This window comes from Scomber scombrus, chromosome 16 (genome assembly GCF_963691925.1).
Source record: "Scomber scombrus chromosome 16, fScoSco1.1, whole genome shotgun sequence".
Taxonomy (NCBI): domain Eukaryota; kingdom Metazoa; phylum Chordata; class Actinopteri; order Scombriformes; family Scombridae; genus Scomber; species Scomber scombrus.
Genome location: NC_084985.1, coordinates 9,288,310 through 9,304,284, shown reverse-complemented (window position 1 = coordinate 9,304,284; position 15,975 = coordinate 9,288,310). Strand labels below are relative to the sequence as shown.

The following is a 15,975-nucleotide window of genomic DNA, read 5'->3' as shown; positions in this document are numbered from 1 at the left end:
AAAGCGAGACTATGTGTGTGTGAGAGAGAAGAGAAGAGATACAAGCTCTGTAATTGGGCTCTTGAATATTTAAGTCGCTGGGGATGAAAGTTTAATGAAAAGATGATTATCTACCAGTTTATCACACCACTGTTTCATATTTCATTTTCATATTCTCGTGCAGAGCTGTACAGTCCATTCTGGCAGCTGTGGATACAGAGTTATGATCCAGTGCGCGTTTGGAAAATACTCTATAATGCAAAAAGAGAGGCCAAGAAGAGAAATGATACAGAGGAGACCCTTCAAGGAAAAAATGTGTCAACACTTTAGGCCAGGAGAGTCTTTAATGTCTCACTTTTTTTGTGTAATTTAAGTTTATTTGGTCACATTAATCATCCTTTTATTCTTCGCTAGAAGCAGTACATTGAATCATGAGTGTAGAGTCTTGTACCTGCAGCTACAATGTGCGTTTTGGAAGATGTGGACATGTTTATTATACAGTGCATGTTGTAAAATACTGTGTAAAAAGAGGAAAAGGTGCAAAGAAGAGAAATATAAAGGCCACGATTAACATTAAATGAGATTCAGAAGGAACATTTTGCCAGTCAGGACCAAGAGTGTCATTATTTCTCACTGTTTTTTTGTGTTATTGAGGTTGAATTATCTCTCTTAAAGAGGCACTCCATTTATTTTACACATGAAGTCAGTTATCTAGTCAGAGGAGTCCTACTCATCCTCTCTAATGTCTTATGCGGCTCTGTAGGGAAGCTTATAAAGTCTAAAACCCTTAATGATGTCATCAGGATTAGCTGGACTTGGGCCCGGGGACAAAAATAAAAAAGCAAACAACAAAAAACAGAAAGTCTGTGTTATAAAATAGAGGGTTGGAGTTTAAAAGACATGGGCAAGAAATTCTAGTAGTTGCATCATGGGAAATGTAGGATGTGGTGGTTTTGGGCCTTGACTCATACTAGGAACTAAAAGTCAGAATATCTCATCAATGTTTTTAACAATCTTTAATTCATAGAGTGCTCTGATGGTCGAGTGGTTAACACGCATGTCATATAATCACAGCATCCCTAGTTCGAATCTGGAAAGGGACTTATGCTGCAGGTCATTCACCTCTCTCTCTTCCTGTATCCTGTTGGTCTCTCTGCCAGTTACTGTCTAAATAAAGGCAAAAAAGCCCAAAATAAATCATGAAAAAAAAAAAAATCTTTCCTTTGTTAGTCCTTTAATTTAACAGAAATAAACTGTAATACTAAATAGCTGGAGTACTCCATTGGAAGTAAAGTCTTTACATTTAAGATTTTCATTATCATTTATTTAACAGTTTTTTTATTAAGCTACTTGAAGTCTACCAGGAATAAAACTCTGGGGGGAATGCCATTATTTATACTATTATCGTATTATTATGTATCTTATTATCTTATCCTATTATTTATCCATTATTTATCTTATTTTATTGGTTAAAGGTTACCAAAAAATATGTTTGTTTTTTGTATTGTGCACATAATAATGAATATTTTAATCGACATTACAATGGGTTATAAATATAATGGGGGGGCAAGATCTTTTTTTGGGATTCTATAAAATTACTCAAATTTAAACACCTAAAAGGTCTAACTTATAAAATACCCACCATGTGTACGTTTTTAAATTAACAACGTAAGTCCCCAAATAATAAATGGCTAAATTAATAATGCAGTGAATGTTAGCTGGGTGTCATCAATAGTAGCCAACTGATAGCCTGTTGGGTAAGTTTTCATTCTTGTGTGACTCTGATCCTTTTTAAGTCTTCTTCACATACAGAAACAAAGTGAAATCCTCCTTTCAATGAAGAGATACATTCAGGGCCAGCTACCTTTTAAAGCTTTAAAGCATCAGATGTTAACTTAACACACTGATTTCATCACAATCTGCGGACACCCTGAAGACAGTCCAACAACAAAAGCACAAGGACACTCTTTCCTTTATTGAATAGTGGGGATAAACAGACGCCTGCTTGGTATTCATTCTCATTATTCATAATGGTGCGGACATTAATCCCTTTTTGCTAGAAGATGGTGTGAAAAAGCAGTATGCATGTAGCACTTTTGCCAAACCCCAGTGGAATAACAGGGACTGCAGAGTTTTTTTTTGGATGGGGGGATTATGTGAGGGACCCACACATAGCCTTAGGCCACAGTTTGGAATGAGACACAGTTTGGACGGCAGAGATTAGAGACCAAGGTATGGTGGAAATAGGCCATTTTTAGGCAAAGACACAGCATACATGGGTCAGCATGGGGGGGGGGGGGGGGGGGGATGACTATCTCGTTTGTTAAATGCATTGTAGTATTAATACACAGACTTTATTATGAATGCATGAAAATAAAGATAAGAGGAGATGCTTCAGTGAGAGGTCACATGACATGAGATTAGTCTGTGAATTTAGACAGTGTGAATACGTGGCGTTACAATTCGCATTCTTTGTTGCTGTTTGATTAATTTTTGGCAAAGTTGCGGAGAGAAAATTCATGAGCTGCATTATTAAACAGCTTCAGCTTCATCTGCAGGCCACCATATGTTGACGCCTGCATGCGCTTCAAAAAAACCTGAAATCCAATAACCTGTATGAAAGAAGCCTGTGGGGACTAAAGTGAGACGGAGTTAAGGAGTGTGTTAACCCTGCCTTATGAGTTACTTGGCATTCACTTAGTCGCATAAAAGTCTCTCAAGAGATGCAGGATCTGCTGCTTATCGGTTTAATCCACAATTTCACGGCGCTGAGGCAGGGACGACCTGCACCGCTTGTCGCTTTTGTGGACAGGGTGTCACCGTTTAGCCCCTATCTTTTTCGCCTTGGAAATGGGAGGGTAAAACCTGGCCAGCCACAGGGGGACCCCGGCTCCATGTCTAGGGCTTGGGGTGGGGTGGGGAGGGAGGAGAGAAAAGAAAAAGAGCAAGTTAAATGGAAGTGACAATCTGCAAACATTCCTGCCGGCAGCTGCGCAGCATTCTCCATAGTTCACCCCCCCAACCCCCCTCTCTCTTTCTCCACACACACACACACAGACACACACACACACACACACACACACACACACACACACACACACACAAACACACACACACACACACACACCACCTCCCACCCTCTGCATGGTCACCGGCCCCCACGACCCCCCGTGCTTGGCACACGCACCTGCCGCTCCCAGCCGCGCTTTCACCGACAGCCAGATAATCTATGGGCGGATCTGGGCCGGGGCTCCCCTTCAATGTGCTCTTGAGAAAACCCCTTATGCGTGAAAAAGCCCCCTTTCTCTGTCTTTTGTCCGACACATTTTTATGGGACAACATTGGGCATTATGAGGTTTGGGGGATTTTTCACGGGACTCTATAGAAGGGTATAATCCTTTCAGGCACGGGACGAATAAGAAAGTTTTAACCTGCTGTTTTCATATTTATTAGCTGGTTATAGCAGACGAGGCAGCTGAAGCATCAACACCACCCTCCTCCTTCCCTCACACACACACTTAAACACCCTCACACCCACACCCCCCCCCCCCCCCCCCCCCCCCCCCCCCCCCCCCCCCCCCCCCCACACACACACACACACACACACACACAGGCTGATTCAAGTCCTGGAATCAGAGATTGACAAGATGCTGTGCCTTGAGAGGGGCACTTATAATGGACCTGATTGCTTTAACTAAATTCGCCCAGAGAGTCAAGTGGCTGAATGACACCAGGGTCATGCAGGCCTATAAAATACTGGTGTGGTTTCTGCTCCAGTCAACAGGTTGTTACAACACATTATTAGATCAGCCAGCTAATAATATTTCACATATCTGACCTGTTTTGTCCCGCTGTTGTTCATTAAGATTTGAATGATTTTTTAACTTGTTTTCAATCTGGACTTCAAGTCAAATCTAATTAAGCTACTTTAAGACTTTTTGATTATCTAAATCTTTTATACATGAGACACTAAGTTACTTAAAATCAAAATAAATGGTTGACAGACTGCAGAAATAACAAGAGAGCAAAAATATTTTAAAAAATGATAATTAATTTTTGACTAAAATTGAGAACTTTAATTAAACAGGTACGTCTCCCTCTTGTTTAGCTCATATGGGAGCTTTTCTCCTTTCTCTCTGATTCCTACTTAACACATTTTTGGTTATGTATTTGATCGTCTTTTAACCAAGAAAGTCTCTTAAGATTTAAATATCTTTTCCTTTTTTTATCAGGAGAGTTCGAGCCAAAATACCGACGTAATAATTGTGTTATATGAACCGACACATTTACAAGAAGAAGAGAAATGAAGAAAAAATCCTGACAAGCCATTAAAACACACAATTTCCTCATGTGTTTTTGCTCATTTCAGCCCTTATAAGGTCCACGAGTTAAAGTTTAAAATAATTTAAGGTGAAATAGTGTCTCTGTGAGTATTTTATACAAAGGTCTGAAGTAAATGCATGATAGCTTTTACCAAAATTGCACAAATCTAAAGAAAGTTTCAGGAAATAGTTTTTTTTTAATTGATTTTTGATTTGATTTGCACCAGATTTTGGCTCTTAAAAGCAAATGTCTGTGTTGTTAAATCAATCTATCTATCTATCTATCTATCTATCTATCTATCTATCTATCTATCTATCTATCTATCTATCTATCTATCTATCTATCTATCTATCTATCTATCTATCTATCCCTGTCTGTCTGTCTGTTCGTGTTGTTTTGTTTCTCCTCTGACGACAGGTCTTTCTATCCAGTTCATCATACGCAGGCCTCGGGGCCGCAGCAACTCCCCCCACCGCCCTCTCTCCCTCCTCACCCCCTCCCCCGCCCTTCACCCCCTCCTCACCCCTCCCTTCATCCCTCTCCTCCCTAACTCCTCTACCTCCCTCTACCACCACCACCCCCTTTCTGTCAAAGCTGATTGTTTCCACGCCAGCAGAGTGCTGCGGGCTAACACACTGTCACACTACATCAGGCAGAGGAAAGAAGGGGAGAGAGAGAGTATGATAGGGTATATATGTGTTTCTGTGTTCAAAAAGCTTCGACACAACAGCTAAAGCCTCGGCTACGACAGGGATTCCCAAACTTTTTCATGTCAAGGGCATCTGAAATGTAAGGCCGCGGACCCCAGACTTTGTCCTAAGGAACTGTCATCTTAAAGGACTGTTAGTGTTAAATGCCACTTGGGACAGAGTGATATAAGTGTCTACAGCTACAGTGCATGAGGAGGTTAAATCTGACAGCATGAAGAATGAAAAGCTACTCACAGCCAGGAATGTACAAAATGTCAGACACTGCTTTCATTAGGTGCAGAGATGAGGTGAAGCTAGGCAAAGGACATTATCTTTTTGTTCCATTTTGATTTTTTTTTTTTTTTAAACTTTCGAAACCTCTCAAATCTGCCAAATATTGCTCAAACCAACACAACTTTATTCAAATTCTCAGCAAAGTTTTCAAAGACCGCCAAACAATCCAGTGTGAATTTAGGAATGATGGGAAAGAAAATGATGCACAAGAATATTTCCATTTAATAGAAAACTGAAGCCATTAAAATCTAAACATTGTGTAGCTTTAATGAAGAGTCGGAACAAGGTGATACAGATTATATATATATGTATATATGTGTGTGATACTGTCAGAAAGTGTGACACAAGACCTTAAAGATATTTAAGGGGAATTAAAATAGGAAAAGTGCATTTTGAGGGGTTTTAATAGAGGTGCAGAAACACAATAACGAGGTGATTTCTGCAATATTTTAAGAATTATTTTAGTGTAGAGCCACTTTTGACAGCAGACGTTTCCTAAAAGAATCCCAAATATAAGTGATAAACATAAATAAACATGCAGGGAAATGTAGGATAATTTCTTGAATGCTGGTTTGTGAAAGTGAAAGTGAAAGCTGACTAGCCATAAACTCCTTCACAATGAAGAAAACGGTGTCATTTCTTTATCTCTGTTTTTCTTTCTTTCTCAAAAAAAAATCTCTACATTTGTATAATTTCAGGAAATGAAAGAAGAATAGTGGGCTGTCCAAAACTTAAAATCTAGCTATAAATCAAGCTCCCTCATACATTCATCAACATTTCTCAATCTTTTGGGGTTTTGACCCTTTAAAACAAAGCCATGTCTTCTTGTGACTCCTCATCATCACATACTGGTTTATTTGTTTTATTTAAATGAATTTTAGAGGTCTGAAGAAGCTAAATGATCCTAAAAAACTGAAAAATAAACATAATTTTGTATTGTAGCAGTATGATTTTCTTCTGCTTTCCTTTTCTGTCAATCACCTCTTGATTTATTTTGACCTGCATGTTAGGAATCACTTTGAAAAACAAACATATTATATTATTTAGAGTGTATTGGAAAAACAGTCTGGGCCCCCCACTAAGTGCACCACTGCTCTACAAACTGCTGGATGATCCACCCATGTGCACACTGCTGCCCCCTGCTGTCTAAACCAGGAAACATGAACAGGTGACAGTCTGCTGTAAGTGGGTCTGTGATGGAGTGTCTCCCCCTAGTGGACACTGCTTACTGCTTACCATCATCATCATCATCATCATCATCATCAGAGAGAAGCTGGTGTGTGTGTGTGTGTGTGTGTGTGTGTGTGTGTGTGTGTGTGTGTGTGTGTGTGTGTGTGTGTGTGGGTGTGTGTCCTCCAGGTCAGAGATGCAGGAGTGTGTGAATGTGCATGAAATGTGAAATAAACATAATTTCTCACGGGGGATTTACAGCAGTACAATATTTTCTTGTACTTGACAGCATTTGAAGTGTGATTTAAAACTGAGTCAGAGGTAACAGGTCAGGTAAGCTGAGGTCAACTCAGACAGAGGTTATAACACGATGTTTAGGATTTATTTAGCATTTATTTATTATTTAGCATCTCTGTAATAATCTTGTACCTTTCTAAATGATGATTGATGGGTAAAAACTCAGTTGATCGCATCAGAGAACATCTTCAGTCATTTGTAACCTTATTTAGTATAAATAATTGGTTCACACCAAATTCCCCTATCTGAACTGTACACCCGCTCGATGATTAGGAAATCCAGTCTGATCAAGCAGGACCCCTCTCACCCCTTCCACCAGTCCTCCCAGTGAGTCCCATCAGGCCAATGCTACAAAGGCCCACTGGCCCACAAAAACATGTATGTCAAATCTTTTATTTTAACTTTTAAACTAAAATAGGCACTGAACTCTGACCTGTTTAACACTGCTCTGTTCAGCTGTAGTTTTAACTGTATGTGTGTTTTTAAATGTGTTTTAAATGTGTATTGTTGAAACTTATCAATGGAAAAATGTTGTTACTTTGTGACAAAGTTATGTAATCTATATACTAGATTTTTTTTAATTAAAAATGTGTTACAGACTGCTTGTTTTCTTGTTGGGAAACCTGTAATGAAGAGTGTTTTTCATGTTGTGTTGTTTGTTGTATGTTGGTGGAAATAAGCCACATCATCCTCCATGATTCAAACAACAGCTGTGCACAGTTATTGTGTGTTTTTAGTCATAAAATAATAAATAAATAAGTCAGTCAATGATAGATTGTAATACTAGGGCTGCCTCTTTCTTTAATGTGGTGAAAAAGATGTGATGGTAAATATATTATTATTAATTAATCACAGACTAAATGCGTTTGAGGAGGTCAGAAAAATGTTAATGTGCAAGAAATATGCAACTTATGCTGGAGTAAAAGTACAGAGAGCATCAAAAATAGCTCACAGCCTACTATAACTATAACTATGAGAATGTCGTGTGATTTATTTAGTGATACTTACGGTTACACACGCCTTTCATGTAGAAACGACGATGTATAAATAGAAATATTACAGTCCGTTTCTTTCTGGGATGAATACATGGCAATAAAAGACAACACGGGAATCCTTTGTCAGACACCGAAGCAATGGAAATGTGTTCTCTCACTGTTGTTTGGTAGCAAAGAAGGTGAACTGTATTACAAAACAGGAAGATACAGTCTCACAAATGCAGATCCTCCTCCTTGCGCTCCATGGCGCCATGGGGGAGCCACAAGGCCCAGCTGTGCGCACCTCTCTGCTCCACAGGAAACAAACAAATAAATAAATAAAAACGTTCCTAACACCTTACCTGTCATTTTCATGCTTACAGTTCCGCACCCAACCCCACCTTTTTTCTTTCTTTCTTTTAAACTGCTGACTGAATTAGCAGGTTTACAACGACAGACTCGGGTTCATCCATGTGTGCTCGACGCGCTGTGAGTGCGCCCGCAGCAGGAGCCTCGTCGGTCACAAGTCGCGCTGTGTCACCAAGAGTAATGTGTTCAGGATGAGAAGAGTATAAATCCTACACAGTTTAGATGCTTTTATCTTCTTGTCAAGTGGATATAAATATTATGGAGTCATCTTTCTTTATGAAATGTGGATACTTTCTAATTAGGCACCGTTTATAAATAGATGTAACGTATTTATAGGGCTGTAACCAATGGCTTTATTATAGATTAATACATAATCTACTAATGCTTTACTTAAAACGTATTCATGAGAACAAATTTTGGCTTAGCAGGGTTTGCAAATCTGTCAGGCTGGTGTTTATATCGTCATCCATCAACACTTTCTTTGTCGTTTTAGCCCTTCACTTCACCATGGAGACCACCTCATGGGACTGTTTGACCTCTGACCTTCGAGAAAAAGAGCCTCAGAGCATCCGGAACCATATTTATCATCAACTTTTTTTAACACAATAGATTTCTTGTTTTGACCTTTTGTTATTAGCATCAGATGACCAACGAACTTTTGCTGTTTGTTCATTAGAAAATGGAGAACATGTGACTCTTATTATGAACTATCCATCATTTATAGATAGAGACTGAATGGCCTATTAGAACATGAGACACTTCACACAGTCTTATAACTAACCTGAAATCATTAGTAAATGATTTATTAACACGTAATTAACCCTTTATAAAGGATGACTTATTAGAAAGTGGTTCCAATCTTTTAATGTGTTGACTTATGATTCTCATTGGTGGGAGAGGAAATAATGAATATGCCTTCCTCCAGCTGATTTTCTTACAGTTCCTAAAACATAATCATATGCACTAAAAACACTGGAACACGTATTTTTCCTGAGGTGAAACTGAGCAGGTACCACTTTTCCTGCGGGAGGTTCCGGGCTCATTTATCTCTGTGTTTCATAAGCTTTGTTTGGATGAATTTATGCCCTCTCCTATAACTACCCTGAAATCACGTCTCGGTGATTTACAAAATCACCATCAAAGCCATGTTTGTTCTTCCACTGTGTCCTCCTTTTTTTTAGAGGTGGTTACTTGCACGTTGCTTACAAGTCACTATCCCGGTGTAAACATGTTATCCGTTCTCTTTGAAGCCTCGCAAACATCCACCTTCAGCCAGAGAACAGCGGATCAATATGTAAATTCACCCAGACTTTCACTGCGATGTCTGCATCCAAGAGAGGCGATAAGCTTTTTTTTTTTTTTTTTTTTAAACGGGAGTAAGTTAGGAGGCATAGCCGGGGATTATCCCAAACTTGCCCCGGGGTTTGGCTCTCCTGCTCGCAACCGGACCGGCGTCTGTTCACCGGGGCCCTTATAGGACATGTAGGGCCCCGGGGCGCAGACTGACAGGCTCCCCGGGGGCCCCCCCCTTTCCACAACTCGCAAAAGCTGGAGATTATAGAGTGGCAATGAGGCTGGTATCTCTGTGAAAACACACACACACACACACACATACACACGCGCGCGCGCACACACACACACACACACACATGGAAAGAGGTGAGATGATCTCGGAGCGCCCGCGGCTGCAGCCATGCCCATAAAGATTGACGCTTGAGCCTCACACGGCTATCACACTCCCCGCAGAACACACACTCTCCAACCCCGTGTGATGAGCCGATACAAACCAACTTTGTTCAGCCTGACAAAGAGGCAATTGTTAGCTGAAAGGTCATGCGCCCGAGGGCTGCAGTACAGCAAGTACAGCTCTAGAAGATAAAAAACTACTCTTCTCTATAGCTCTATCTCCTCTGAGAGAGCTTTGATAAACCTGCTCCTTGAAATCAACATTCTGATCTGGAGTGAAATGAGGGCTCTGGGCCTCTTTGAGTGGTATTTTCTGGAAACTCTGTGGACTTCCCCCTTCCCCTTAATCTATTTTAAAAAGTGATAATGAAAAGTCAGATTTCATTAGATCAGACCTTAAGAGTGTGTCAACAAGAAAAAAACAACACAAGGAATGTTGAGATAGAAGATAATTTTATTCATTGTTTTAATTTATCATATCTCTCCATATACAGCTTAATCATTTCGAGGTATAAATCATCTATAACACTGTTAAATTCTGTTTATATTTTTCAATACTTTTTTTTTGGTATTGCAGATGTTTTCTACACACAGGTCAAGACAAACAAAGACATCATACACATATAGAATATTTTTTTGATATAAACAACATATTAATCTCATGATAACGTGTTCATCATCATCTCATTGCTTTGACCAATCGTAAGTCTTATATTTTGGTTTGGTGTAGTTAGAGAGGTTTAATGGAGGTTTAAGATGGGTTGAATACATGTATTGATGCTCTGGGTGGGACACCATACCGGAAATCAATAAAAACACAAAGTTTTTGTGTCATTACAGTCAGTGACATGAGTGTGAAAACTCAAAAGCAGCAGACAGGGTGATGGGAGATTGTCTTATTTTAAGGGGAAATGTCTTCAGGATAGAAGCAAACAGGGTAAAAATGCAGTTTGAGTTCCCTCTCTGTAAACTGCTTCCTGTTTCAGTGTCTCCCCTCTCTCTCTCTACGACTGTACGACAGTGGCGGTGGCCGCGGTGTTGGCCACGGCGGCGCCCATACGCAGCAGTTCCTTCCTGTGTGTGAGGATGACGTCGAAGCTGGACTGCAGGCGGTTCTGCTGCTCCAGGATGCGGCTCTGCAGGGTGCGGACCCAGCGGATCAGAGCCAGCCGGCGGTACATGGTCAGCTGCACCTGGTGCTTCTCCATCTCCTGGGCCTTGAAGCGCTCACGGTCCCGCAGTGTCCAGACGGTGTCCATTAGCTCTGGCATCTCGCCGTCGGAGTCTGATGACTGATCTTCATGTTGGTCCTCTGCTCCTTCCTCCATGACATTTCCCAGGTTGCTTCCCGTCAGCGACTTGCGGCTGAAGCTATGGTGTCTTTCAGCTGGATTTCTGTTGCTGTTTCTGGTCAGGTCACTCTCCTGGTTGTTAGATTTGGGTTCCCCGACACCGATGCGGTCCCAGCCTCCCATGAGCATCCCTTCGCCTCCTCCCTCCAGGTTGAGGGAGGGCAGCCTGTCGGATCGGAAGCTGAACTCAGAGTCGGAGTCGTCGCTGTCTCCCCATTCGTCGCTATCCTCCGCCTCTTCCTCTTCTTTCTCTCTTCCTTTGAAACCCAAGCTGCCTTTCCTACTCTGCAGCTTCTCTCTCTGCTTCTCCTCATTCTGGCTCATCATCATCATCATCCTCACCTCCTCTTCCTCCATCCTCCTTTCCTCCGCTCCGTCCGGGGGCACTCGGCCGAACCCGTCATCCCCGCTCTCGATTTCCGGCAGGGGCTCCAGGGTTCTCCAGCAGGGCATGCGGGAGCGGGGCGACGTGACCCCCGCGTTTTGATGATACCCGGGGGACGAGGAGGAAGAAGAGTTGGGAGTGTCGCGACCTAACGGGCCCAAGTTACGAGGACGCACCTGATTTTGGTTCTCGTCTCCTCCTCCTCCTCCTCCTCCTCCTCCGAAGCTTTCATCATCTTTGCCAGGCAGGAAGTTGAAGTTGCCGTCTTTGTCGCACTTCCTGTTTCGAAGCGAGGATGAGGAGCCATTGTTGGGGCCTCCGTAGGCCGCGTTAAGATGTTGGTCCTGATGGTGAAGCATTGCTTCCCTCGATTGAGCCTCACTGAAATGACAAGGAGACAAAGACACATTACAGTTGTGTTTAAAGGTACTTCTAAGCAGCCTAAAGTTTTAGTTCATATCGATACAGCATGAAAATCAACTTGAAGAGACTTGAAACTTGACTTGAAACTTGACTTGAAACTTGACTTGAAACTTGACTTGAAACTTGCTTGAGAAGGATAATCCGCAACAGTGTGCATCATGTTGCCTAGTAATCCATGTAATGGAGCTTGGTGTCAAACCTCAATTAATTTCTTGGTACCGAGGGAATGTGTTTCCGCACAGAGTGCATAGTATCGAAAACATTCAAGTATTAAAAGGCTCTCTTGTATTGTATTCAATGCTCTCTTGATATCTTACAGCAAGTCTTTGTATGTGTTCAATTTTGCTTTTATTAAAGGGTCTGTAGAAGAATATTCATAATCTTTAAAGTAAGATGTTGCCCTGGTAACAGTGCTGAAACTCAAGTCGTATCTTATCAGCATTAGTGTCGAAAGATTTCAAATGATACGCAGCCCCAAACAATCAACAGCACAGATTGTCTTCAGTGGGAAACTCCAAACATCTGAGAGATAACAACAACTCTTTTTTTTTTTTTTTTACGCAACAAGCTGCCAAATCCACACTGTCCTCTTGAAAACATCCAGTGTTTTCCTGTTGTTTGGTCTCTCCACTTTGATTTTCCAGACAAAACACAGCTTGTTAAGTCAGTGCTGTTTTGCAGCGGACTCCCAGATCTTTGAAGCGGACTGTTCCCACGAGCACAAGAATCGGCGGCATTATCAGGGCGAAGATAAAACGATTTTGACAGCAGAATAAAATAAATAAATTAAAAAAGAAAAGTGGACTAAATGTTCTCTGTGATTAGATCATGAGCAATTATCCTTTTCTCTTCAAGTTGATTTAGTGCACAGACATGAATGGCTGTATAGAGGAGACAAAAAAGATGAGTCATTGGCTTAAAAAGCTTGGTAAACAATTAGTTAAAAATGCAAAGATTTGGAATTTGTGTGCTGGATTATAGAAACAATTGGGCGCACACGGATGAGCCAAAGTAACAATAAAACTGTAGGAAAGAGGCTAAATTAAATCCAGCTCACCCTCCCACCCCATACAAAACACACACACACACACACACACACACACACACACACACATACACACACACACACACACACACACACACACACACACACACACACACACACACACACACACACACACACACACACACTAAATTCCTTGTTTATAATGTCTATAACTACAGGCTGGTCTGCACACTCCGCTTCTATTAGCATCAAATATTTACATGTCTCCTCAGAATGGAAATTTCTCTAATCCTGACTTCGGGCTGCTGTCAATCAATCCCCTCTTTCCTCTCTCGTCTTTCCTCTCCTCCCCTACTATATGCACGCGCGTTCACGTGGTGCTGAAGGACAGCGACCGTGTCTTTCTCGGGAGCGCGCATATGCAGACAGGCGCAGACCGACGACAGGAGAAGGAGCTGATCATCCATGTTGACATCGACATTATTGAATATTAAAACACCTGAAATGATCGACATTGTCTTATTTTGATTTCTGTTTAATAAAGCTGTATTTTCTCCATGCAACATCGTCATAATTATGTCTTTGATGCAATAAAAAAAGAGAGAAATAATACCAAAACCGTCCAGCTGCAGGGTGGATGTGTCTAATCTGTGAAAGCGGATGCCTGATTTTGGTCGGACGACGACCGAAAACATAGAAAAGGCGACCAATGGCGCTCAGTGGCTCCATCTTTAAGGCTGAACGATGATTATAATTCACTGAAGATTTACAAAACACATTTTTATATCCTAATTCACCGGCAAAAAGGAGCGACAGTTGTCATAATCGTGGTTAAATGAGGTAAAAATGCAAAGAAAACGGATATTTCATCTCCGTTGCGCGTTATGTAACGCTCACCCCATATTAGTGCTGTCTCTTCTCCAGCCCTCTTCAGTAAAAACAGCTCAGACCCTTCCTGTGCTTTCCTATTTGCCGGTTGCATAAGTCAACTGACTGTCAGAGATCTGTATGAATCTATTCATAAAGGTTTTGGGGTTTATTCTTACCTTTTTTGGCCGGTTTGCTGCTCGGTGGAGAAAGCTGGACTCTGCGCCCTCCCAGTTTTTCCCCCCTCCTCCGACCCTCCTATGTGATGTTTATCTTCATCTTCCTCTCTCCTCCCCCTCCTCCTCCCATCCCCTCACTCACTACAGTGGTTCTGGGAAGTAAAAAAAAAAAGAAAAGAAAAAAATAGCACTGTCTGAGTCACAACACTTCCTGAACTGGGTTGGGACTGAAGAGGAAACTGTAGAGAATGAAGTGGGAACAGTTCACAATGGGGATATGAATGGCGGTCATGTTAGTATGATGCCTTTATTATTTTTAACTGTAATGAAACTTTGAAAACACAGCAACAGGCCCATATCTATCACAACCCCAGCAACCACATGATGGCACGGTGTAAACACAATTACAGTGATGTCCTCAAACTCTTCCAGCCCTCCAGCAACACTCTCATTAAGAGTTTTATATTCATCCTGAGGCTTTAACCCTTACATACTGCTCATATTTCAGAGTATCCCCCTCATAATTAGTCTCTATACATAATTTCAGACTTGAACATCATCATCAGTCATTAATAAATTGGTGATTAATCCTTAATGAAGGTTTCAGAGAGTAAAGAGAGTGTATTCTTTAGTTTTTAAGCTTTTAGTTGATGGGGAAAAATATAAACAATCACATGCTTTCAGTGAATCACATTAAATGTGAATAAACAGTATTTTTGAACAGTATGTTTTAAAAAAATGTTTTAATAAATATGAGTCAGACACAGTTGAAAGATTTCCATTTTTGTATAATCTGGATCACATGGGGATAAGTCATCAAATATATGACTCAAATTAAAGTTTTTAAGTTGTTTTTTGTCTTCTTCAAATGTATAAACGGGTCAAATTAAACCCTGAACAGTATGTAAGAGTTAAGTAGACACATCCCATTACAGCACAGACTAAATTGCAGTGATTTGCAGTGGAATAGGCAAACGTTTCCATTAGAGGAAAAATAACTCCCCTAGTGGGCTTCACACACTTTCAGGGGGAGGCTCAATCAGTGAAGTTAAATAATATGACATTAGTTATCAAAATGACATCATATAGAATATCCTAAATGTCTGTGATTTGGTTAAAGAGATAGTTCAGAGATTCAGTAGTTTCTGGGAATTATAATGAGCTGTTCAGATTCTTCCAATCCTCCAGCATAAACAAAAGCATTTTATAATCATGCTGAGACTTTAAAGTGGACACATCCCAGTACAACATATAAGCTGAATTTGGTGATATGCAGTGGGATAGGTGAGTCTTCCATTAGAGGTCTCCAAACAGTTTCAGGGAAGGCACATTTTACTATTTTTACCCACTTTTCCAGATTTGGACACTAATAAAAACCCTCAGACAGACTTTTCATGTGTTTGGGTGTCATCTGATGTTATGTCACCAGCAATATTAGGCAATCTTGGCTCAACTGTTAAGTGTTTTGGGGATTAAATAACATAATAATGATCATGTAAGCATCCAGGAACTGAGCAAAACAAAGCAAGTAAACTTTTTTCTGAGGGGATGTCCACTGTTTTAGACTTTGAAAACCCTGATTTATTACTTTTGTGAAGTGTATGGACCTGATAGATATAATCAAGAGGAGGAGGAGTGAATTCTCCTTGATGTAAAGGGGGGCATGGCATTCAATTAAAGTTGTTTATCAAACCATTTAGGCCAGCTACTGTAGTTTTGGCAAAGATGGGATGCAAATACGCTTTAATTTGTAAGATAGTTAAGTAAGAATGATGGTCAGACTAAAGGATGGGCCATAGCATTAAGATGAAGCTGCCTATAAAGTCAGTTAGGCCAGCCACTGTAGTTTTGGTGAGGATGGGATGCGAGGACACTTAATCGGTATATGAGGTCACAGAAAACATGTGAAAAGTTCAGATATAACTATTTGGAAGACTAATGGTCAGGTTGTGGCATTATGGTGACGCTGACTATCAAACTGG

At 40.8% G+C, this 15,975-nt stretch overlaps 1 protein-coding gene across 1 annotated transcript; it reads right to left on the bottom strand.

Annotated features, from left to right (window-relative positions):
• Positions 1 to 10,230: 10,230 nt before the first annotated feature.
• LOC133995883 (uncharacterized) lies at positions 10,231 to 14,285 on the bottom strand. Its single transcript, XM_062435396.1, has 3 exons — positions 14,197 to 14,285; positions 13,994 to 14,113; positions 10,231 to 11,899 (listed from the first exon to the last, which is right to left on the bottom strand). Exons 1-3 carry the CDS (start codon positions 14,283 to 14,285, stop codon positions 10,786 to 10,788), a joined length of 1,323 nt encoding a protein of 440 aa, XP_062291380.1. The 3' UTR covers positions 10,231 to 10,785.
• Positions 14,286 to 15,975: the final 1,690 nt, after the last annotated feature.